The 25,960-nt window shown below is 44.0% G+C and overlaps 1 protein-coding gene across 2 annotated transcripts; it reads right to left on the bottom strand.

The window, feature by feature from the left end:
* Positions 1 to 6,140: 6,140 nt before the first annotated feature.
* LOC137667264 (leucine-zipper-like transcriptional regulator 1) lies at positions 6,141 to 22,580 on the bottom strand. Of its 2 annotated transcripts, none has more exons than XM_068407917.1 (10): positions 22,541 to 22,580; positions 22,131 to 22,186; positions 21,295 to 21,389; positions 13,044 to 13,305; positions 12,258 to 12,337; positions 11,388 to 11,466; positions 9,935 to 9,981; positions 8,417 to 8,537; positions 7,353 to 7,539; positions 6,141 to 7,051 (listed from the first exon to the last, which is right to left on the bottom strand). In XM_068407917.1, the coding sequence occupies exons 4-10, from the start codon at positions 13,204 to 13,206 to the stop codon at positions 6,364 to 6,366; spliced, it is 1,365 nt and encodes a 454-aa protein (XP_068264018.1). In that variant the 5' UTR covers positions 13,207 to 13,305; positions 21,295 to 21,389; positions 22,131 to 22,186; positions 22,541 to 22,580; the 3' UTR covers positions 6,141 to 6,363. The 2 variants fall into 2 exon arrangements, with proteins under 2 accessions (XP_068264018.1, XP_068264017.1); XM_068407916.1 differs by lacking the exon at positions 22,541 to 22,580 and adding an exon at positions 22,340 to 22,428.
* Between the last annotated feature and the right edge of the window lie 3,380 nt (positions 22,581 to 25,960).

Here is a 25,960-nt window from a genome sequence, read left to right as displayed (position 1 = left end):
GACACATCGGACTTCACCATCTTGCAACATCACCCACCAAGTACATCCAGGTCCCTGAGCAAAAGCAATCCCACGAATGGGTTTACCTTTGCCCGTTACAGGAAGAATCCAGACAGTTTTTCCCAATAGATTCCTTTCATGCACCACAGGGACTTTATCTCCTTCTACTGTATGTAGAAGGTCTGACTGAGCAGGGCCAGCTCGATTGATAGATCCCCTGGTGTTAACTAGCCAGGTAGCTTGTGCCAGATGTTTATCCCAGTTTTTAAAGGTTCCACCCCCCATGGCTTTCAGGGTAGTTTTTAACAGCCCATTATACCGTTCAATTTTCCCAGAGGCTGGTGCATGATAGGGGATGTGATATACCCATTCGATGCCATGCTCTTTGGCCCAGTTGTCTATGAGACTGTTTTTGAAATGAGTCCCATTGTCCGACTCAATTCTCTCTGGCGTGCCCTGTCGCCACAAGATTTGCTTTTCAAGGCCCAGAATGGTGTTCCGGGCAGTGGCATGGGGCACAGAGTATGTTTCCAACCATCCGGTGGTCGCCTCCACCATGGTAAGCACATAGTGTTTACCCTGGCGGGTTTGAGGGAGTGTGATGTAGTCAATTTGCCAGGCCTCCCCATATTTATATTTCAACCACCGTCCCCCATACCACAAAGGTTTTAACCGTTTGGCTTGCTTAATTGCGGCGCATGTTTCACAATCGTGGATAACCTGTGCAATAGAGTCCATGGTTAAGTCCACCCCTCGGTCACGAGCCCATCTGTATGTTGCATCTCTCCCTTGATGACCTGAAGTGTCATGAGCCCACCGAGCTAAAAATAGTTCACCTTTATGTTCCCAGTCCAAATTTATATGTATACTGGCCTTGTACCCTTTTGCAGTGTGCACATGTAATGCTGGTCAGAGATGGAGGCTTTTTAACTCTATAATTAAAAAATAACTTGCCCTAAAAGCATAAGTGATTGGATGTCAAAGTGATTTTACTCCAGTCACGCTCCGTAAGTAATTGGAGTAAAAGATTTTATAGAAATCATAACATTTCTATGAACAAAAACCCCACCCTGTATCTCAAACTGATGCGTCTTAGGGAGATGCTGGATCTTGGAGCTGCGTTTCAGTCTGGCCCATTGAGTCCCAGAGGAAGAGACCGGAGCGTTGGCGTGTGCTGAGTCCGTGGCCATGGTCTCAGGAGCTTTTGAGATGGGTATTGAGATGGGGGAGTTCCACCCCTCTTACACCTCAATTAAGGGAGTCTGTTCTTTACCTCAGTGGTAATGGGGGTTAATATTAGGTAAGTGACACGACATAAAATAACTACTGACCTGGTAATCAGTCATGAGCTACAGGTTAAGCGTGAGCAGCTCTTATTTCCCAGCCAGCTCGCATTTAAGGCTCTGTCTGGGCACAGAGAGCGTGTGTTGGTCTAGAAAGTCGTAGTGAAGTTACGTGGTAAGTTCAAATGCAGCTGGACAATCATCACTTTGATACCAAATAATAAAAATACCCCACGCTAGTGGCCTTTCGGTGCCGCAGGTGTAACCCGCGTGCGTTTGGTCTGAGCGGTGGCACCATACGTGTAAGTACGGGGCCCTTCCCACCCTGCCCGGAGGTGGAGCTGGGGTGATTTCATTACGTGCTGCGCCGTCTTGTCGCAGTGCTGGGGAGGGAGATGAAAGCCGAGCTTTGCCAGGGGAGGGTCAGGTTGGCCATCAGGAAGCATTTCTTCTCAGCAAGGGTCATTAGCCATTGGAAGGGGCTGCCCAGGGAGGTGGTGGAGTCACCATCTCTGGAGGGGTTTAAGCAAAGACTGGACATGGCACTTAGTGCCATGGTCTAGTTGACATGGTGGTGTCAGGGCAATGGTTGGACTCGATGATCCCAGAGGGCTCTTCCAACCTCATTGATTCTGTGATTTGGCGTCTCGCGGGGTTGCGTGTGCCCGCTGGAAGCGAGGAGCAGGCGCTGCCCTGCAGGGATGCCGGGAGCTGCAAGGTTCCCCTCCATGGTGTGCCTCCTTTTTTGTCTGGCTTGAGCACTCTGCTTCATAAACACACACCCATCCCCCTACCTATAACTGGACAAACATTTTTAAAGTATGTAAGAATATTTTTTTAGCTAGATTTTGTTGTTGTTGTTGTTAAAGCCACACTAACTACTGTATTTTTACCTTTTATATGTAAAGCTTGGCGACAGCTCTCGATGTGTAATTTATTTGTTGGGGTTTTTTTTATAAAACAAAGTGACACCCTCTTGCTTGTTTCACAGCAGCAGCGATGTATGGACTGTTGTAGGCACTGCACCGAGCTCTGTATCGAAACTGTACATGGGAACAAGAAACTGTGATTTGTAGTCCATCAACCCAGTCTTGAAATGTTTATGCTGTAGCTTTGTCTTAAATACACCACTTCAGTGCTAAAGTCTCGCAGAGTCATCTTTCGGCACCTTTCAGAGCTTCTAATTCTAAGGGTACCTGGGGTTGGAAAATCAAAGTACCAAGGTGTGTGCCCAGAAAGGAAGTTTTGAACTTCCCACAGCACGTGCCAGTTAGCTGAGCCAGCCTGCTTTTAGTTCCTATCAGGGATCATTCTGAAGGACAGTTTGAGCAACCTGGGCTGGTGGAAGGTGTCCCTGCCACCTAGGTTGGCAACTAGATGATCTTTGAAGGTTGGAACTAGATGGGCTTTAAGGTCCCTTCCAACCCAAACCAGTCTGTGACTCTGTGATTGTCTAAAGGAAACTGTTTATTTCCAAACCCTGACTCTGATGAAATGCTTAAGGTGGCAGCAAAGGGGCAACCAGACCATTTGCTCAACTTCATTTCTCAACACTTAATAAACTTGGGAAAGTGTCAAAAGGAAGTGAAATAATTCCATCCTAATGACAAAAGGAAGTGAAATAATTAATTCCATCCTAATGACTAAGCTCACAGAAAGTTATTTCCCTTGTGGCATAATTTGTCCTGTAGGTCAAACTACAGTCCTACCCATAAGCCACTGAAAATTATTCTTCAAATCCGTTTATAACTCAAAACACTGAAACGTGTTTGGTTTAGTCTTTTTTTTAATTATTTTTAAAAACCCTCTTTAAATGTCTACATTTAAAAGAAAATCCCTCTGCCGTTCATGCATTTTAACGTTCAGAAACCGAGTGGTAGTTAAAGACAGCTTGTTGAGATTTGCTCTTTTATATATAATTTATGATCCAACAGTGCGTCTCGTGTCTCAGATGAGATTACAAAAGAACGCTGCGTCCTTTTGCTTTTATTCTAGGGATTGGAATTAGCCTGGAGGCACATCAGATACGTGCGAGCTGCCCTTTTTTTTTCAGAGATACTTTAAAACAGGTGGCTTCAGCGGCAGCCCCTTCAGCCCGTGCCCAGCCAAACATGGGGTGTCACGTTTTGTTTCTAAATAGTTGCCATTAGCTGGAGTAATTCCATTCGTTATTTCATGCAGGCCACCACAGAGCTTTCAGATGGCAGCAGCTTTTAGTCACTCCCTTGGGCCCGGGATGAGTTCTCATTAAGTGCTACAGCTATGGAGAAATACCATAAGCACATCCACAAAGGCTCTGCTCTTCCTCTGGGAAAAGGGGACTGCGTTGGATAAAAATGTGCCAGGAAAATGGGAGTGAAACGACTTGAGGTGCTCTGAGAACCCCGTTAAGTGTAGGTGATAGCACTGGTTGGGTTTGGAAAGGGCAGATGGCCCAGGAGATGATACGATGGTACGAACATGGAGTCTACAACTACCTGAAGGGAGGTTGTAGCGCAGTGGGAGTCGGCCTCTTCTCCTGGGCAACTAGCGATAGGACAAGAGGACACAGCCTCAAGCTTCGCCTGGGGAGGTTCAGGTTGGACATTAGGAAGCATTTCTTCTCAGCAAAGGTCATTAGCCATTGGAAGGGGCTGCCCAGGGAGGTGGTGGAGTCACCATCTCTGGAGGTGTTTAAGAAAAGCCTGGACATGGCACTTAGTGCCACGGTCTAGTTGACATGGTGGTGTCAGGGCAATGGTTGGACTCGATGAGCCCAGAGGGCTCTTCCAACCTGATTGATTCTGGGATTCTGTGTGCTGAGGTCCTAGGTACCCTTTGCAGGTGTTTGGGATGAACCTGACAGGGGACTGTGGTGCCAGGTAGAAGCGCTCCTGCTGCTGAGCCGCTGCGGGATGCAGTCACGTTACATCTCAAACCCCGTCCCTTCCAGCCTGAGCTCACCCGTGTTTTTTAAAGACCTGGGAATGGGCCAACAAGGGGAGAAATCGCCTCCGGTGGCTCCAGCGAGGCTGCCGTGGCACGGATTCCCCCTTTCAGACTGGAGCTCCCCGCTCTTCCGTAGCGTTACCGGTGCAGGAGCTGGGGCTGTGCCGACGGCGCTGGTGCAGCCACCTGACTTGGCCCGCGGGCAGAGGCGAGGGGAGGAAAGGGGGGAGATGGGCACGTTCTGCAAGCTGCTTTTTCCTCCCCGTGCCAAGCCATCGCCTTTGGGCTGGCTCGTGTCCTGCCTGCGTTGGCTCCAAGTAAATGTTAAACCCTTCGCGGGGCTGCCAAAGGGAAGAGAGTTTTGGGGGGGAGGAAGAAAGGAATGGCAGAGGCTGGATGGCATTTTCCTGGGGCTCTTGCACATCCCCAGGATACCTGGACCTGCCAGGAAGCCTTCGCGTGACTTGGAAAGTGCCTGGTTTATTGTTCCCCTTTCCAGTTAAATTTCCTCCCCTCGTCACTCCCAGATAAAGGTCTGTATGTTACAGCAGCGCTCCTGAGATAACGCCAGGACAGACACGTCAGCCAGCAGAAGAAAAACACCCCGCTGCTTTGTGACTGCCGTGCTCTGTGCGTGCTCAGCCCCGTCGCTGTGTGAAGCCCTTTCCCAACGTACCCCCCTTAACTGGGCAATTCCCCGTTCTTGGAGGGGATGTTCGAAGCCTGGACAGCCCTCAAGGCTGGTGGAAGGGCCAAGAGATGACGGGGGCTTGCGGGAGCATGTTCCTTCTTCAGCAAGGTAAGTTCTTTGTTCATTTTGAAGATGTAAATACATGCTTTAAATTCATGAAAGCTCAGAAAACAAGCACACAGCGGTATGAACGGCAGCAGGCTTTACTCATACGGCAGCATACAATCCTCTCTGCTTCCACACAAAGGGCACAGAAGGTCCAAAGAACCCTCAAGTAGCTTTTTGTGAACTCATCTGTCATTTTCCTACTGAATTCGTGTGTCAGCCGCTCGTGAAGAGATGATGAAAGTATCTGTACTCTCACTTGAAATTCGTTATTCCTATGAAACTGCTGAAAAGTTTCAAATGTTCAGAAGTACCAAACCCCACTTCCCACTGATTTCAACCACCAGCATCTCTGCTTACGGAAGGCTGAAGTTCAGCCAGGCCAGGATCTCAGTAACTTCTATGGAAATAAATGCCTGAAACACCAGACAAATATATTATCTTTCAAAAAAAAGCACTTTTTCTTTCCAACAAAGAAAAACAAACCATACATGAACTCAGGATTTACTAATATAGAGGGGAAATGTGTAACAAATACTACATAGGTTGACAAAACAGAGAGAGGGAGTTGGAAAAGCAGAAATCCCTTTGTGGCTAAAACTGGAGTTACCAGTCACAGCAGCTTATGTTTTGTGCTGCTCCTGTCAAGCCTTTGATCCTGTGCTCAGTCCTTACCCCTGGCATTCGCTGGGCAACTATTTTGTTCTTCCAGGTGTAACTCACTTCCTCTGGCCTAATGCTGCACGGGATCTTCCAGGGGGAAATCGTGGTTTCAACTCCTCGGGGTTAGATGCAATCCTTGCACATCATCTAGGTTTCACTCACTAATTTGTCTGTTGGGTTTCTTCTTTGTTCATGTTGCAAATACCTTGTGCAACGAACGCTCTCTGAAGAAAACCTTAAACATCTTAGAAAATGTTGCCATTAAGATTAATCACATCCCTCAAATGTGACCGTAACGTGCACAAAGTTAATTTAAATACAGTTTTATGAGTGCATTTTATTTCTTATGCCAGAATGAGCAAGCTTTTGCACCTGCAACGGCAGCTACGGAGCCGGCAGGGCTCACCTCTAGTTCTGATTTTCAAGGCAGCATCAGCCACTGCAATTTGAAAGCGTATCAACTGACCAGAAGTACCAGAGCAGCGTTCCAACAAGCTCCTCTCAGACATTGCAACTTACACGCAAGTTGTGACTTAAATATATGTTGGGTTTTGTTCACATTGTAAAAAAAAAATGTGTTCACAGTAAGTAGGAGAAGGTTTTTGTTTTTTTTCTTCCCAGTGTGCTGACAGGAAACTTGTAAGCAGTTGGTTTCCCACCTACTGGCACAGTGGTGGAAATTTATTGCTTGATTCACAAGGTATCAAACTCCATTTGCCAGAAGGAGAGCTCAGAGAAGGTGGACAAAGGTTTCCCCCCAATGAGCAGCAGCACGCTGGTATCACTGCTGACCTCGCACGCTGCGGGCGCGTGCTGGCAGTCGGTTCCCTCCTCTCCCCCAACCTGAGCAGCAGCCGAAGTCTCTTTTTCTGAAGAGGCAAACAGAGGGAGAGACGTGTCCTTTGGCCAAGTGCTCGGTGCTCTGTTTGGGTCTAGTTCTGCCTCTGAAGTGGTTTGAAACGCACGAAAGCCCCCTGGCTCCAGGGGCAAGCTGAAGGTTTTCATTTCCATGGCGCTGCCGTCCTCCTTGCCGAGCGCTCGGTGCGCGGGCTGTGGGCGGAAGGAGTTGCAGAAGCGAGTGTGCTTCGGGATGGTCACCACCTGGTGATGGTCCTTCTGCTTCCTCTTCCAGTGGCTGGGGAATGTACTAGGGAAATCTGAGGTAGCTTGGAAATCAACACCAATTCCTACGATGCAGTGATACATTTTAGGAGAAAAGTTTGCCTTTGTAGTACTACTTAGCTTCCTCCACGTCTGCGTGTGGAAATGATACTTCCAGAGGTCGTCGTTAGGGCTGGAATTTGAAATCCCTCCACCAAAAATCAGCATAGAGTCTTTGAAGACTACTGAAGCATGACCTACCACTGGAGGAGGTCCTTGGCTAAAGGTAAGAGAAACCAGCAGTTAAGGGGAGACCAAGAAGTAACTAATGCTGATTTTAGCCTCTGTTTTCCTTTTGACTCAACGACTGCTGAACAGCTGCACTGGGACACCAGAAGGACACTGCTGACAGCTGCCAACAGCTCTCCCAAGCAGAGCCCCAAGGACGGCAGTGTCTTGATCTGAACAATTCCCACCGTTGCCAAAAGGGCAGCATCTCCCTCTGCCTGCACGTAGCATCACATGGTAAGACTAATTCTCTCTTCCTGTGTTAATTGAGTGTAACAAATAGCACAGTTTACCTTGTTCTGATGTTGGACCAGCCGCTGCTTACAAAGTCCCACTTCCACAAGTCCTTCTGTTCACTCAGCCCCATCAGTCCTCCGAAGAGGTACATGCCTGAGCGATAAACCACCGCTGAATGGCCGTGCCGTGGTCCTGGGCCAGAGTTGTGAGATGGGCTGGAAACACACAACCATTTTCTGGTATCTGAAAGTAAAATATTAATGTATAGATGCACCACATTTACCCTAGTATTTGAGAAGGGATTTAGTTCAAGAACAAAGTAATTATTCTGTTGGAGAAGAAGGGTTTCTGCTCTAAGCTTATAATAATATAATAATAACAGCTTAAATTCTGACACTGAAAAAGTATATTTAAAAAAAACACAGTTTTGAAATAAACTTAATGAAAATGTGTGACATGCCATGGAAATTTTATTTACAGAGCAGTTTTTCCTATGGCTTTGTTAATTCATTAACTCTGACATGGAAAGATAATTTCCTGGCTGTAAGAGGGGAAAAAATCAGTCAAAAAAACATTCCTTCATTAATGTCCGTGCTTATTCTCCTTGTGAGGGAATGAAGGATGAGATAAACCCCTCATTGATTTCAAAACAGCGAGTGAATGGCCACCAGATAACAAAAGTTACCCATTTAGGAAGTCTCTGGGAATCATCTGGTTTGCAACCACCAGATTAGCAATGAACATGCTAATGAAACCATCTCCTGTCAGGTTTGGCTCCCCAGGGTCAGTTCCAGAGCTGAGATTCAGAAGATGGCATTAATAGGCTGAAGTCAGGGTCTCTGCTGCATCTGAAAGTTTCTGGTAATCCTTGAAGAATTTAGTGAACAAAATGTTCTCCCTGATTTTCAGCTCCAAAACTGGCAAACACTGCAAAACTTCAAGTATAATAGAGTCTAATTCAAGCTGGGTGTTAATGTAATTGACAGAATTCATAATTAAATGCTGCCAAAGAGAAGCCACAACTAACTGACAGCGTTTCTACTGATCAGAATTTTCTTCACAGACTGCAGCAGCCATCCTTTTACCCTGGATCAAAACCTTACCGTGCTTTTTAACTTACCAAAATGGTAAGTCCAAAACTCCTGTGAAATGCCCCTGATGCCAAAGTATCCCCCGTAGATGTACATGCTGGCCTGGTACACTACTGCGCTGTGACCTTTCCTGTTAGTCGGTGCCGAGCTCTGAAACAATTGAATAATGAGTTAAAAAAACTGTTAACAGATCAAATCACATCCGTAGAGATGCCTACCTTGGGAATATGCCCAAGTAACAAAATCCATTGCTTTGGGTTGTGTTAAACGTCTTAAAAATACAGAATAAACCCACCACTGAAGACGTGTATGGATGCAAATACCAACTATCCTCAAATCTAAGCAGCCCTCCCTTAAGTCCACCACACCATCACGTGCCTACAGCCTCCCCCCTCTCTGCTCAAGTAGTAGTGCTGCTTTCACAACTGCTGCCAGCCGTAGTTTCAGGACACACTGTAAATATTTATCAGGCAGCTCTGGGGAATGTAATGGGAGGATGCAGCCCTTTCCACTGTCAAGCACAGCCTTTTCACACTGAGGAAACTTTAGTCCCAAGACTAACTCTCTCTCGTTTTGCTTGGCATGGATTTGCCCCGCCATGAGCCCTAGACTATGCAATTCCATCATATTATTAACAATATTATATTATAATTCCATTATATCACTGCCCAGAGAAGCTGTGGCTGCCCCCTCCCTGGCAGTGTTCAAGGCCAGGTTGGATGGGGCTTGGAGCAACCTGGTCTGGTGGAAGATGTCCCTGCCTGTGGCAGGGGGTTGGAACTGGATGGGCTTTAAGGTCCCTTCCAACCCAAACCACTCTGTGATTCTGTGATATTTGTTGTACATAAACAAAATTCCATCAACCATATAACAGGTTTTTTTTCTCCCCCACCAATGACCCTGCAGTCCCAAACTTTCTCGCCTCCTCCACCAAACACAGGTAACCACCCTAGCTGACTGTGTCACATCTTAATTATTTTTTGTTCAATTTCTTAGTGTAGTAACGTTGTGAGTATGAAGTTTCAGTAGCAAAAAATGAGTCATTCTTTATATGCAGTAATATAAAACCAATCTCATAAGACCAAGACATAAATGCTTTGACTGAGGTGTCATTTAAAAGTGGCAGTATCTTGGTGAGTCCATGTCTTTAGACTGAAGAAATTAAAGATGCTGCAGCACTTCACATTTCAAAATGTATTAGTGTGACTGTTCACAACCGTACTTTGAAAAGCACAGCCTTCACGTTGCAATAGTCCATTTAAAATTAGTTTTCTTGATGAGGATTTCAGAAAAAAACAGAAGTAGTAGTAGAGGAGAGGACTTAACTTCTTATATAGGACTCAAAATTGAAGAGCCATATTTTTAAACACCGTTTTAAAGAAGGAAAAAGCCTTAATTATTGCAAGTGAAAAGAAATAAAGTCCAGCCACATGTCTCTGAAGAGATAAGATTGGAACTGTTTGGGGGAACATATTTCAAAGCAATCTGTTTAATCAACAAAGCAACAGGCATTTGATTCACACATTCACCACTTCCTGGCTCCTTACCTCAGTCTCTGCTGGTACGTTACAGCACTTTGTCCATCTTGCAGCATCTAGGGAATTGTTTTAATAAAGTGCAGGTTATATCCCAGACCACAAGAGGACACTCCTCCAACATTAATTTTTTTCAAATTACATCATTTAAATAGTTTTCCTGTATCCTTATCTGATACTGAATCACGGAGATACCATCCATTATTTCTTGTTCCCTCAGGCTGAATTTCACAACGCAGAAATCATCTGTGATTTTCAGCATTTTCTGAACTTGCAGAATCCCCACATTTACTGATGGATGTATGGCTCCTTCTGTTTATTGTGTAAACCTTATGACAACAGCCTTCTTTTTCTTGTTCCTTTTCACAGATCCCTTAAAAGCCGTCCTCCAGTAACAGTCAAAATCTGTGATCACCGTGAAGGAGTGGGAAATATCAGATACTCGGCATCAGAGGTAGGATGAGAGAGCAGTGCAAGCTTTCCTTAGTAAAAGCTGGACTTGCCAGGAGAGATTTTTAAATAAAAACCATGAAAAACTAGACATGCAACAAATCCAGGATAACTCATTCCCAGTTTTCACTGATAAGTACCGTGAGTAATAAGACGCTTTCTCCTATGAAATACATTCTGTCTGAGGATCTCTGTTCTTTCAGTATTTCAGGTGGAAAACGAAGAAAGGATTAAAAAAAACCCCATTGACTTAAGGTTACATAGTGAAGTAGCAAAAGAGGCCAGGAAACTTAAATCTGGGTCTTGCCACAAGATTGACTAGCTAAAAAAGAAATCAATCTCTCTCTCTCCCCTCCTTCCGTCTGACACCAAAATAAGCAGCCATTACTATACACAGGATTTCCAAGGGCAGAATATATCATGTATTACTATTAAATTCACATGTTGCACTGCTTTTATGAGAATACACATTGAAGAGATCCCAAATGTTGTTCTTAGGAAAAAAAAAAATGTGTGTTATGAAATGCTGAGGTTAATTTCCCACCTTCTTATTTAATTGTACTTGTTTTTTCCTGTTCCATCATTGCTGTTGCCCCCTTAAGTATTTCTTCAGCAAAAATACAAAATGAGATACACTTTACTGATCTACTTTCTTCCATAATAAAACAAAGAGCTTGGCTTTAAAAATATATGTAACATAAGGAAAAAACGTCAAATATTATATGTAATAATTGTTAGGGTTTATGATCAAATAGTAAAACTTTGGGGGGGGAATGGGAATTCTGAGACCTTAAAATCCATAAAACTTTCCCATAAAATACTTTCTAATTAAAGTAAGAGCTGACTGTCTGATAGCTTAACAGCCTAATTTTAGGGGGAAAATATGCACATGGTTTTACAGACATTACTTCTTGTAAAGTCTAGGGAAGGCTACGTTACAAGCAGCAGAAAATAGTTTGTTTTTTACTATTTATTGGAATGTGCCATGGAAGAGACTGGCTGTTGTGTATCCTACCAATGTCATACATCCAGAGAGGAGTTTTCGCTTGTGTGAAAGCAGAATCCACCATGCCACCAAAAATACACAGGGTGCCCTGCGAAATGCAAAAATATCTGTCACGTGCAAGCAGGCATAGAGCATAAAAATCATTTTTAAAACAATTCTTAAATGAAAAGGCTGCCATCACCCAAATACAATTAACAATAATGCAGAGGATGATGTATTAACAATCCAAGAGGCAATCACAAAAAGCCACCAACTTTTAATCACGTCTTTCTCTCTCCCCGTAGCAAACCCTGATGGACGTTGTGCTGTTTTAACGGGGACGGCGTTCCAGAACCACTCACCTCCTCGTCCATCTGGGACAGCCTTACGGTGCGGAGCTGGCACTCTCAGAGGCATCGCTCAGGTAATATTAGATTATGCATGTTTGTAGAAAGATTTCATTGCACTGCAGCTCCTGATATCCGAAATTCTGTTTTCCCCTCAGGCAAAGCTGTAATTCTTACTTGCTTTTACTCCCCCGTCCCTCTTCTATGCAAGTTCTTAAGTGAATGTTTTCATGCTGGAGCTTATCATGCAAATGAATTCAGAGCAACTGTTACAACCATACAACTAAGTCAAAGAACGTGCTGCCAAGGTCTTTATTTTGTATTACTATTATGTACTGAGCACTGGCTGAGGAAATGGGGGAGATGCACGCTGCTGCAAAGCTGCTGTCACTTTATTCAGAAAGATTCCAAAGCTACAGCCAGAATTGCACTGACACAGACGGATTTTTCTGGGTATAGTATTTCAGTACATAATAATCTATGGCGTTTTATTTCATTGCATAATAGGAAATAAAATGTTAGGATATGGCCAATATAAATCTTGGTCTACTACCTTATAAGCCACCATTGAATGTTCTTCCAGTTCTTCTGGACCATCTCTTGAGCAATCCAGCATTTCCCATTCATTTCTCACTACAAACCAAAGCTGCAGGTAAGACAGCAGTGCACTCGACACGTAAACATTAGGGAAAAGGTGAAAAGATCAGCTTTGAACTGGCTGCACTGCCAGAGTCAGCGGGGGAAAATGAAGCAGTTTGTCATCTGTCCTCTCTGTTAGTTCTGCCAAAATTAAATATGTGCATTTTTCTACTTAGCAAACTTAAATATAATGGAAATTGATCTTGTTACTGCTTTTCTTTTAATGCTATACTGTTACCTACATCAAAACCCAACTATTCCACGAGCACAAACCCCAGCACAATTCTGTGTTGACTCCAGTAACATTTCAACAGGGAACACTGTACATTAAGTGAAAAAATACAAAGTGTCATATTTGATAGTGCATTATTAATACAATCTTACCAGGTATTGTATTCATGTGTTCCCTTTGTGCACTTTTACATGCATAAACTCTTCCCACATTAAAGAGTCAATAAAGCTATGTCTTTGATACCCCTTGCTAGAACTAGGGTATTTTAAATGACTTGGTATTTCTGGGTTAAAAAAAAAAAGGAACTGAACTGAAATTTGCCCAATGAACAAAATGCAGTTTATGCATCATTTTGATGGCGAAACTTTAAATGGGGATAATCAGTTAACTACTGAGTATCCCCAATTTCATGATGGCTGGATGCAGAATCTCTTTAATCCTGACATACAAGCGAAGGGGCAAACTTACCTATGTTGTATCGCCAAAAATCCCCAAGGCTGGTGGTGCTCCTCCCTCCATAGAGATACACAAACCCTCTGCAAATAATGCAGGCGTGTTTGTATCGATCGCAGGGAGAGGGCTGCTTTTGGGGTGCACATTTCCAAGCACAGCGTGCAGTTGTTCCTTTCATGCTGACAGCCAGGATTGTATCCAAGTATCAACTGCAAAGGACAGCCATGTCAGGGGAGGGTCCCAAAACATCAGGGACAGGGCTTAAACTCTGTTTGGTCTGTAAAAAAAAAACAAACAAAAAAAAACCTGTTTCAGTTTAAAAAGATGGAAAAAAATTAAGATAGAAAAAAAACCCCAAAAGTCTCTCCCTTAGGATAAAAAGTTACTGTGTTTTCTTTTCATCCCCCTCAAAAGCAACCCGACAATTTTGGCCATCTGTGATAATACACTAACTTAATTAAAGCATTTGCAATGCTGACTCTGAGTCTTACATCAGTGAGACTGGGACAGGAACGTTCCTGGAGCTGAAAGTTTTCCAAAGAACATCGGCGAGCTGAGGTGACAAACTGCAATACTCTACGTTTGCAATACGGTAGAAACCAAGGCTTGAGCTTTTTTCACTATGAAAAAGTACTTAACAACAAACCTGTACTTAAAATTCGGAGAGAGTGAATATTACAGATGAAAGTAATGCATTAGCAGTTGTCCAGAATTTATTCAGACTGAAATTCGGATGCATCTGACAAAAATGCCACGATCCTTTCGTTTGCCACAAGATGTCCCTGTGTTCTGTGAAGACAGAAGTACGAGGGACAACCTGCCTCTATCAATCCTCTTTAAAATATATCATGGCCAGGGTTTTGAAGTAGATTATTTTATGAAGCACTAAAATAAATCAATCAATCGGATTCCAGATTCCAGCCGTATCGAGGACCTAGGATGGAAATCGATAGGTCTGTCAGCATGGACACACTGTTAACTCTTTAGGACTGCAAAGTGATGCCTGCTCTTCCACAGTTAGTGTTTTCCACACTAAACTTCTCTGATTTAAGTATTCATGTATTTAGCACCCCAGTGGATAAAGTCATATAACTCTCAGCTCGACATAATGATCATGCAGCAAATCCATTCTCTTGATTTGACACTTATTTCCAAGATAAATGTGATAAACCTACGCCTACTTGGCCCAATTATTTCTAATTTAAAAACAAACAGCAGACATACCAACTTTGTAAAGTCTGAAATGTCAATTGTTTCCCACAAATTAAAACTTTCTTTAGGCCAGAACAGTCACTTAGAAATAGGGCAATGACAGTTTAAACGACATGCAGGTATTTTTAGTATATGCATTGCCACCATATAACTTACAACATATGAACTGTGCCTTCAAGTTCATCGTGTAAACCTGTATTTAGCCATATATATGCCAGCAAAAGTGAACATCAGCACTGTTCACCCTGTGCATTTCTGATTACAGGATAAGGGGGTATGTACAGAGAGACTACAAAGTATCTAGATCACTGTCCAAAGTTTCTGTGCTATGAAAAGGAAAGACCAGCGTTCCCTTGGATTCGATGAGGAATGAGCAGTTAACTACAGAAGAAAAAAATTATTCTAAAAGATTTCTGTAAAACCAGTTTATATGTCCATAAATATGCTGAGAAATAGTGGCCAGCTACATAACCCTTTATTTAATCAGTTTGTGATGTACTTCTGTAATAAAACTGCCTTTTTATTTTTCTCCCAGGATCCTACGGGTCTTCCGTTTCGTTGCTACACTGGAAGGAACATTTTTGTTTCCCAGTGTTTTCAGTATTCTGCCTCTGTGCCAGCACCCCTTGTTTGGAGAGGTTTATATATGAAGCAGCATAAAGGCATACCCCTTTCTTCAAACATTTTCTCCTACGTTCAAGGATTCCCTTGTTTTTGAAAGCCTGCATTTGTCCCAGGAAAATTCAGGAGCTGTCCTTCCCTCCACCCATGAACAACGAGGCTCCTCACTCTCCCTTCATGCCATCTCCTTCCTCAAGGCTCCAGCAGATAAGCCCTGGCAGATCAGCTCCAACGTGCCTGCTCCGAGTTGCTGCTCCACCAGGCAAGGTGCGTATCCAAAACTCAAGTCACTCGTTCACAGCCTGCTGCCCTGCATCTAGTGGCCATTCCCACGTGGCCCCTGCTGTAGGAAGTGCCAGTGTAAAATCTGGGAGGAAAGATGGCCTTTACACCTAAAATTACTATTAAAGCAGGTAGACTATCTGGAGATGCTGATACTCTGGAGCTGAGTCTGCAGAGCTAGCTCAGGTGTCGATGTCTTCAAGCACTCGCTACGTGCTGCTTCAAAAGCTAGCTCAAGGCCAGAACAGCAGTAGCCTCCCATACTGGTAGAAAATGAAGACTGGTACTGACTCAACTCCCTCTTTAAAATCAGATTGACTCCATCAAGCTTGTGCTGAGCTGGTGACAGAAAGCCTAGCTGAGCACGGGCCAGTACCGCCTGCTTTTTGTGGCATGCGTATTATCCCAAGTCCTTGCACTTTCTGGGGTCACCAGAAATACCCAGTGAGCTGTAGCCCAGTATCCCTCTGATATTACTGACCCCTCTCTCTGTTAAACCTATGGGAAGGTAGGATGCAGCTTTTATAAAATATGAACAGCTTAACTGTTACTTCGATTCCTGAAATCAAAATAACTACAATGAGACAACAGGCTACAGTGAGATGCTTCAGATATTAGATACTCTGTTTGCAAAAGGTGTAAGTCTGTATTCTTACTGTATCTGAAATCTGTACTTATCGCTATTTATTCCCAAAGGAAGTGAGGCCAGGAAGTGTTTACAAGATGAATCCTTACTGCATCCCTCTCTTCAGGTGCTTACAGAGAGGGAGCTGCATGTAATTTGAGGAAAAACAAAAATTACAGTAAAACAAGCTAGAGAAGATACAGTTGTATTTCATAGTCACATATATATTTCATATTAATATGAAATGCTGATATCTAATTTAATGTATCATCCCATTTATCTCTAAAAATTACCATTTGTAAGACTGGAATATATTCAGTGACAAAAACATGCTAGAGAATCTCTTGCAGCATATTCTGGCAACACCAGTTATTCAAATTGTGTTAATCTTTTCTATGCAAACCAGCATTGTGAGCTATTCTTGCAGAAAACCAAAGTACATTCTTTTTATGTTCTGTCTGAAAGAATACGAGCCTGGCAGCCTTTACAAAGGTGTGCACTTCTCTTTTCCAGGGGAATTAGCAGCTGTGAAGTAGTGACGTGTTGTAGGTGTGTAAGTCCGTAATACTTCACGGCACGCTGTTGAAAAGGGAAAAGCAGCTGAAGTCACCAAGCACGGATTCTCTCCCTAACTCTGCCAAAGCTGCTGTGTAACCGTGGCCAATTCATCTGTTTTCTTCCACAGCTAAATGGGGACAAGGACACCTCCTTAGTAAAGCACTTCAAATTTGCTGATGCAGTGCTGTGTGAGCGTGCCAAGGTATTACTACTGCTGATATAATTTAATGTGAAAAAGGTGATAGGTCTCTGCTATTAATACTTTACAAAGGTAAAATAGGCTTGTCCCCCTGAGTTTTGTTTTTTTCTTTCTCCCCGCTATAAAACTGGTTATTCCTCTTCCTACCTATTTGTTATTCTTCCTACAAACCTTGCCTCCTGTTGTAGCAACATTCAGAGAAGGTGACAGCCCTGATTTCATATAGTAGATTAGCAACAAACTCCTGCCCACTTGTTTATCTGCCCCAGCTGAACTCTGTGGAAGGCAGGCGAGCAGGATGGGGTAACAAAAGGCCAACCTGGGATTAACTGAATGGGTGTCTCTTCCCAGTCACACCTTCTGAGCATCAGCTGACCCGTGTGAACCATGGCTGTTTACTCTCTCAGCAGAAAGCATTCTTGGAGGCAGAATTGCTTAAAGAGATCAGTTAACAAACTGCTTCATTTCAGAGTTGGGGAAAAAAAAAACAAGTTCAAAGTTAATCTTGAATCTTGCCTTTCATCACTGGTATTTTATGTTATAAACTTGACTCCTGGATTGCCTTTCTCTAGAACCAGACTCACCGAAGTTCAGCTGTCATCTACCTTAAGAGTCCTGTTTCCAAAGGAAAGCTGCTACTCTTCTGAGAACAATGCCACCCAGCAATGTCCTCTGTTCATACAACCCTGACCTCACCTTCAGCTTGGTACAAGCAAGATCAATTATCCAATAGGAAGCTCAAACTTCAGCAAAATTTCCAAAAAAATACCCCAGAAGACAACTCAGAACGTTTTTATCCAACTCTTTTTTTTTTTTTTTTCCCCCAAAACAGCTGTAGCACATGAAAAAATGGTTGCTGCTCTCCAAACTCTGCTGCCATTTCACTCTAAAAATAGCTCCTCTGCAATCAGTCCCAATTGTTAAACTGGGAGACAAGGACCTAGAAGAGCTGCAATTAGTGTGGTAACTATAGCACAGAGTGCTTACCAATTAATGGTGCCACACTACTGTCTCATAATGCAAGTAATTCAGGAAATGTAGAAAGACAGGAATTACTTCAGGAAATGTAGTTTATATGTTCATTAGATAATTATTTATATTTCTGTTAGATGTGGTTTCTCAGACAAATGATTTATTTATTTAAAGCATTACTTAAATAGATCTTCATTAAAGCTTTTTTTCTACCTCGGTCCCCTGATTTATTTCCATCTGTTTTCAATACACTCAGAAAAGTTTCAGTTTTAAAAGGATCGAGCCTTTTGAAATGAGATATGAAACCACTTGTATTGAGGGAGAAAAGTAGGAAGTATTTTTTGTTTGTTTTGTTAATGGCCCTGTCTTCTGAGCTCAACCCTTGAACCTTTATGTGCACAACACTGTTCTCTTATTCAGCAACTTGATGTTTTACTGCTCTTCAAAAATAACAACAGATCTTCAAGATTCTACTTATCTTACAAACCTTTGCTTTAGTGGTGGTTTTATTACTGCCTGCACGAACACGGAGACAACTTTGACCAAAGACTTGCAAGGCAGTTACAAATTACTAGTTTTGAAAACAGAATCACAGAATCAATGAGGTTGGAAGAGCCCTCTGGGCTCATCGAGTCCAACCATTGCCCTGACACCACCAGGTCAACTAGACCATGGCACTACGTGCCATGTCCAGTCTTTTCTTAAACCCCTCCAGAGATGGTGACTCCACCACCTCCCTGGGCAGCCCATTCCAATATCTAATGACCCTTTCTGAGAAGAAATGCTTCCTGATGTCCAACCTGAACCTCCCCTGGTGAAGCTTGAGGCTGTGTCCTCTTGTCCTATCGCTGGTTGCCTGGGAGAAGAGGCCGGCTCCCACTTCACTACAACCTCCCTTCAGGTAGTTTGCCTACAAAACAAACCCACTTTGTTTAGAATAGTTTAGAGGGCAGGGCTTTTTTCAGTATATCACATTTAGTTGCAAGGCTCTGCTGTGTGTGATAGATTTTTAGTATCCTCAGGTTTGGTCTTTTATTATTTCCTAAATTCAAGTTGTTATGAGCTGTTTCTAGAGCGGGGTGTGGTTTTGTTGTTTGTTTGTTTTCAAAATACAGGAATTAATTTTCAGAGAGGCTCAGCTTCAGAATTTCAACCTGGAAGTCCAGAATGGCTTTGGGAATATATAAATAAAAAATATATATATATAAAAAATATATATAAATATATATAATAAATATATAAATAAAAATATATTTTAACAAGCTTAGGGTAGCATTCTTAAACATTATCATTGTTCTATTTCAGTGCTCCAGAATGTTTTCTGTAGTATTTTGCAAATGGACATTTTTAGTATATTCTCGTTGGGTTTTTTTCCAGAAGCTTTCACCCAGAAAATAAATTCTTTACGTTCATTACCATGTAGCACTACTCCATGTCTATTACAAAGTAAGTCCTTAAGTAGTAATAAATACAAGAATTTATTAAATAAAGAAGTATAAATATATCCAGTTGTATTTTCTATGTGCTAGGTATATTTCTCATTTTTAAGTAAACAAATACAACTTCATTTGGAGTAATACAGTAAATATTTCATCTGTTTCCCAAATATGGTGGAAGGGGTGGGATCTGGAAAAAAGAAATTCAGTATTTATTTAATTTAAATAAGTAATTAAATATTTCTGGGATTGTTACGTCTTTATATACACCTGTAGTATATGAATCAGGAAATGACCTTTGCTACTGTATTGAAATAAGTTTTATGGTACAGACAAATAAATCTAGACTACCTTACTTTCAGGGCTTATTTTCCTTAGTAAATTGAAACTCCAGTTGTTGGGTTTTGTTTGGGGTTTTGGGTTTTGTTTTGGTTTGTTTTGGGTTTTTTTTAAGAAGAACGGGGCTTTTTTATAAATAAAAAATAGAATATATAGTTTTGAGTAGTAGATCTCCCCAGGTAACCTGTTAATTACGATTTCCTGCACTGCAATTAATCATTTGACTGCAACCCAATTTTAAATGAAGTTTCTGAGACAGAGCTTCCCAAAATACACATGCGTAGGTGGCACAAATACAGCGTGCTAAGGACATATAAAGTTCTAGATATGGCAGAGGGAAAAAATACAGTTCCTGGTCCTCACACTTTAAGATAAAAGAAATGAGAAACTCCCACCGTGTTCACAGGGATGAACTAGGATGTACTTGGCCTTTTAGCCTTTCCTTGGAAGGAATTTGTACTGTCACCTCTGGAAACAGGTCATGCCAACACATGGGTCATCACCCCTTCCCCTCAGAAACAGCAGTTTTCAGTGTTCTTAGAAGGCATCATTTAGGGATTTCACAAAAACTTACGGGTTGGATTCTTTCAAGAGGCACTAAGTAGATGCCCTGGAGGCTCAACGTAATAAATCTGTACTTAGGTGTGACTGAATGCATCTTCTTGACCTGCTGCTGAAGCAACTTCTAAATATTTTATTTCCTCAGGGAGGCTCTACTAGCGCTAATTCACAACATTTTCTAGTTTAAGAAGAAAGGTTCTGGTTGACAAAGGAGTCGGTGGCTGCCCCGTCTCCCTACTCTCCTCAGGCATGAATTAAGAGTACTATAGTGTAGACTTGACAGCTGAGAGTGTATCAGTGAAAAGCTACTATCTTCCATTAAAAAAAAGTATGCACTGAGTTTTACTTGTTTGTTCTTTATATTCCCTGACCGAGGAAAAGGAACATCTAATAAAACACTGACAACTTCATGCCACACTTCATGGAAGACAGACAATGTGTTTTTCTTGTCCCCAAGACATTTTGCCCTAAGACGAACATGGAGCAATGGGGTAGAGAAGACATACAAGGTGATGAGCATAGCAGAATCTGTAGCTTGAAGAAATATGACAGAGGAAAGAGAGGGCATTTGGCAATGAGAATAATAAAATGTTCCAGCTGGCAAATATTAAACCATCCAGATATCATGTTAGAATCAGTATGAATTTAGATTACACGGTATAGAAGTCGTCATGAGAGACTTGCGTGAGAAAGAATCAGATGGCACAACTGGAAAGACTGGAGGAAAAACTGAGAACAAAAAGGATCTTTTATAGGGAAGATGAATTTGCACAGGTGAAAAAACGGTTGCATAAAAACAGATGACACAATTGCATAGCTGGAATAGATTGCACAGAGAGGAATAGCTGGATTTTAGTCTGGCAAGGAAAACAAAGGTGTCAAGCAGGCAAACAGTAATAACAACCGTGGTGGTTCACAATAACCTTGATGCCAACAGTTACTGGGCTGCATCAGCAAATGCAAAAAAACACAAACCCACATAATTTCAATATATAAAGGAGACAGCAAGCATATGAGTAACTTTACACATACACATTGTCGCTCCAAATTCAAATGGAATTACTCATGTGAATAAAACCAGTGATATGCATGAGCCTGCACGACGTAGCCTAGATACCAGAGCAAAAGAAAGACGAACTCTTTTGTTAGAAGCCTGAAAAAATGTTTTGCAAGCTGTTTTCATATTCAGACTCCGAATGACAGGGTCCATTTTTGACTGGAGCCTGGCTTTCTGAAAAACCCTCACTCCCAGCTAACGTGGTCCAGTATTCATCCTAAGCCAGACGCACTTTGGCTTGGGTTTTGGATGGTTGCATTTCTTTGTTTGTCTTTTGCTCAGTAGAAGGCATTTTGTTGCTTTATGCTCTTTGATTGTGGAAAAGGGAATGGGCAAAAGGAGGGTGGTGAATCTGGTAAATCAGAAGCGAGGAAACGAGAGCTCTGGCTGGCCCTACCACAGACCTCCTGCGCAGCATCGCGGAAGCCACAGGTGATCTCCTGCCTGAGGAGCGCTGACGCCGCTTCCTTCCTTTCACACGCTTTGTTTCATTTCGTACCTTTGGGTGAAAGCAACAACAGCACACAGCTAAAATACATATATAATATATAAACATAATATAATACACAGCTGTACAACGTTAGCATTGTACAACAGCCCACGGAGATGCTCAGAGGGCTGGAGCCCCTCTGCTATGGAGACAGGCTGAGAGAGCTGGGGCTGTTCAGCCTGGAGAAGAGAAGGCTCGGGGGAGACCTTCTAGCACCTTCCAGTGCCTGAAGGGGCTACAGGAAAGCAGGAGAGGGGCTTTTTACAAGGGCATGGAGTGACAGGACAAGGGGGAACAGTTTTAAACTGAAAGAGGGGAGATTGAGATAGATATTAGGAAGAAATTCTTTGCTGTGAGGGTGGTGAGACCCTGGCCCAGGTTGCCCAGAGAAGCTGTGGCTGCCCCCTCCCTGGCAGTGCTCAAGGCCAGGCTGGATGGGGCTTGGAGCAACCTGGTCTGGTGGAAGGTGTCCCTGCCCGTGGCAGGGGGGTTGGAACTAGATGATCTTTAAGGTCCCTTCCAACCCAAACTGTTCTATGATTCTATGAAAAGTACAACTCTGTACTGAAAAGCTAAGTGTTCTGCGTGTGTTAGAGCTGGTCAGTGCCCTCCCCACCTTCCCTCCGCTCCCCTTCTCTGGGTGGCGGTTCTGGCTTCTCCGGGGTGGGCACTGGGGTGGCTCTGGCTCCATCAGGTGCCACAGGAACCCACCGCCCCTCCCGCTGCGCCCCTGCCCCAGGCAGGCCTCACCTCTGCACCTTCTCCTCTCCTCGGCTGCTGATCACCGCCTCAGCTGGGCTTTGGTCCTGACACGACATGTGGGGAAAAAAAAAGAGGAAAAAATAAGAGTTTCATGAGCCTGTACTTGGCCAGGAGTAAACCCAGACCCCTCAGGTCTGCCCTCACGGGGGGACGCCACCCCTGCACACCCCAGGCACCCGCGGGGGACGGACACACACCCCAGCCCCGGCGGTGAAGGCAGGGATCCCCCTCGGCCGGCAGCGGGGCCCCTCCGCCCGCAGGCCGCCGGGCACAGCGTGAGGCGCGGGCGGGCCCGGGGCGGGGGGATGGCGCAGGCCCGGGAGCGAACCCCCCTCCCTCGGGCAGCAGCGGGGAGCCCCCGCCCGCCTCCTCCGCCCTCTCCCCGGGCTCCCTCTCACCTCCCGGGGCCGGCGGGCGGGCGGGAGGCGCGGCCCTGCCCCGAGCCTGCGCGGCGGAGGCGCGGAGGGAGCGCGGCTGCGGTAGCGGCGGGGCTGCGGGTGCCCGTGGGGTGGGGACAGGCTCCGGGAAGGGCTGGCGGGTGTGGCGGTGGCCGGGGGCAGCGCGGGTCGGCCCGCCGGGGGGATGCCGAGGCAGGAGGCTGTGCCGGGGGGAGCGGGCTGCGGGCGGTCACGGCCGCGGTACAGCCCCGTCATTCCCGAGGGATGGCTAAAATCTTGTGTCTGGCCCGAACGCAGCCAGAAACAAACTTTTTTTCTTTGTTTTGTTGGTGGTGGTGAGAAGGGGGAGCACGGAGAGCGGGTGGTTGGTGCTGCGCTCAGCTCCGAGCCCTTTTAAGTCAGCATTTAGCCCAAACATCCCTCTCTGCACGCCCTGCTCAGAGCCACAGCCCCAGCGCTTGCCTGGACTCGTGTCCTTGGCTTTCTGCTCCTCTGCTTCAGCTGCCACGGGGTTTGCTTTCCCCCCTCCTCTCTGTTTCTCCTTTGCAGCTACATAAGGTGTCATAAAACAGTCAGGAATTCAACTCCCCCGCCCACACGTGCCTCTGTTTGCCATGTTTTCCTGCTTTGGGGTGGAGGCTATTATGTTTTCCGTAGTATTGGTCCTAAAAAAGAAAGAGTGTAATTGTTTTTCTCAAGTTCTCATAAGTGGGGGCCAATAGATACACCCAGACCATAGCAATGCAAAGCCTGTGGCCTGGGCTATGTTAATAACATGAACACTTTCAATTATAATATCGGGGGAGGTTCAGGTTGGACATTAGGAAGCATTTCTTCTCAAAAAGGGTTATTAGACATTGGAAGGGGCTGCCCAGGGAGGTGGTGGAGTCACCATCTCTGGAGGGGTTTAAGAAAAGACTGGACATGGCACTTAGTGCCCTGGTCTAGTTGCCATGGTGGTGTCAGGGCAATGGTTGGACTCGATGAGCCCAGAGGGCTCTTCCAACCTGGTTGATTCTGTGATTCTGTGATATTATGTATAATATATCTGACTACGGTAGCAATGTATGTCACTGAATTTTTCATGCAAGGACTTTAGGCATTACTGAGAGGCCAGTGCAGAACTTTCCCCAGACCCTCTTAATTGCCTCTTGCTAGGAATTAAAAAAAAAAAACAACAAACCAAACCCAAACCTCAAAACAAACCCACACATTTTTCATAAAAAGAACTCTGAGATCATTAGCTAACATTTGGAAGTCCCTCAAATTAACATGCGTGAAGGACTGTGGCCAAACTCCCACTGGCTCCCATAAAAGCAGTAATCAGTCCTTCAAGCAAGATTCTCTACAAAACAACACCCAGAAGCCCCTGCAGAAGGGATTGCCAATCTCACCATCTGACTAGATTAAAAACAGCAGTAACAATGTGATAATTGACAGGAGAAACTTCCCTGACAAGGAATGAATCAGTGTTTATTTTTAGCCTTTTTTTTTTCCCAAATGCTCTATTTAAACAAAAGATTAACTAATTATTTCCGTCGTTATATTGTCCACATGAGAAACAGGAGGTGGCAGATCGTTATGTATCTGCAGGGAGGACTTTGTTTTGGCTCATCCTTTGAGGTCTGCACTCTGGATTGTGCCAATTGTCCTTTCATTTCTAGTCCAATCAATCTGAAAAGTATAAAGGCTTCACTAAATTTAGACCCCCTCTCATCAATATTTTTTTATTTCCTAAACAGCGAGGTTTCAGAAAATGTAAAAATGTGATTTTTTTTTTTCTCTGTATCCTACCTTTGCTCCAGAGCTTTGCTTGAAAAAGGAAACTATCAATCCCAATGATACCGAATAATATCTCTGTTTCTGGTAATAAGCTTTTTGGGTTCTGCTTTGAAGTGGGGGACTTGAAGTGGTTTTTCTTACAATTTAAATGAATTGTGCATTGCAGCGTGGGTTTCATTAGCAGAGAAGCACTCAGTCTTCTTTGGAAACGTCTGAGGATATACTTTTGTGGCTTATCTGCTATGGAACTAAGCAGCATAAATGCTTTGTTTCATTGTACTGCATATCTATAATATGAGGATTGCTACAAAACATACAAAGAGATGATTTACTGTTTTCTTACTTTCATAGTCACAAAGCAGTTGTACCATGCTAAATTCATAGGTCAAATTGTATTCATTTTAGTCCTGAAGAGTGAGTCTCATTTTCAGCTTCTAAGTGTTTATTCTTCAATGGAAAATGTTTGTGTAGAATTTCTTTTCCACGTTCCTTAATATGTCAGATAATTTTGGATATGACTACTTGGGCTAGGCCAATTCTAGGTAAAATAGTTTATTTTTACCATTTTAGTGCATACTTGATCATTCCTGAACAGAGCGAAATGTGAAGTAGAAGAAATAGAAGACCACAGAAATCATGTAAAATGATCACAGACTCACAGAATGTCAGGGATCGGAAGGGACCTCGAAAGATCATCTAGTCCAATCCCCTGCCGGAGCAGGATCACCCAGATCATGTCACACAGGAACGCGTCCAGGCGGGTTTTGAATGTCTCCAGAGAAGGAGACTCCACCACCTCTCTGGGCAGCCTGTGCCAGTGTTCAGTCACCCTCACCGTAAAGAAGTTTTTCCTCATATTTATGTGGAACCTCCTGTGTTCCAGCTTGCACCCGTTGCCCCTTGTCCTGTCAAGGGATGTCACTGAGAAGAGCCTGGCTCCATCCTCATGACACTTGCCCTTTACATATTTATAAACATTAATGAGGTCACCCCTCAGTCTCCTCTTCTCCAAGCTAAAGAGACCCAGCTCCCTCAGCCTCTCCTCATAAGGGAGATGTTCCACCCCCTTAATCATCTTCGTGGCTCTGCGCTGGACTCTCTCTAGCAGTTCCCTGTCCTTCTTGAACTGAGGGGCCCAGAACTGGAGACAATATTCCAGATGCGGCCTCACCAGGGCAGAGTAGAGGGGGAGGAGAACCTCTCTTGACCTACTAACCACCCCCCTTCTAATCCACCCCAGGATGCCATTGGCCTTCTTGGCCACAAGGGCACACTGCTGGCTCATGGTCATCCTGCTGTCCACTAGGACCCCTAGGTCCCTTTCCCCTATGCTGCTCTCCAACAGGTCTGTCCCCAACTTGTACTGGTACATGGGGTTGTTCTTGCCCAGATGCAGGACTCTACACTTGCCCTTGTTATATTTCATTAAATTTCTCCCCACCCAACTCTCCAGCCTGTCCAGGTCTCTCTGAATGGCAGCGCAGCCTTCTGGTGTGTCAGCCACTCCTCCCAGTTTGGTGTCATCAGTGAACTTGTTTCTTTATATGCAGCCCACTGGCCTCTTACAGAGGGGTTCAGGGAGAAACTCCACTGTTGTATTGCTCATAGGAGCAAGTTAAATCTTCAGTATCTCATCTC

This window comes from Nyctibius grandis, chromosome 9 (assembly GCF_013368605.1).
Source record: "Nyctibius grandis isolate bNycGra1 chromosome 9, bNycGra1.pri, whole genome shotgun sequence".
Lineage (NCBI taxonomy): Eukaryota > Metazoa > Chordata > Aves > Nyctibiiformes > Nyctibiidae > Nyctibius > Nyctibius grandis.
This window is presented reverse-complemented; position numbering and strand designations above follow the sequence as displayed.

Coding starts and splice junctions, on each gene's coding strand:
- LOC137667264 (XM_068407917.1), bottom strand. CDS start 13,206: ATGAAAGGAACAACTGCACGCTGTGCTTGGAAATGTGCACCCCAAAAG. Junction 7,540..8,416: donor GTTTTGGACTTACCATTTTG/GTAAGTTAAAAA, acceptor TTTTACTTTCAG/ATACCAGAAAATGGTTGTGT. Junction 7,052..7,352: donor TGGTCCAACATCAGAACAAG/GTAAACTGTGCT, acceptor TCTTACCTTTAG/CCAAGGACCTCCTCCAGTGG.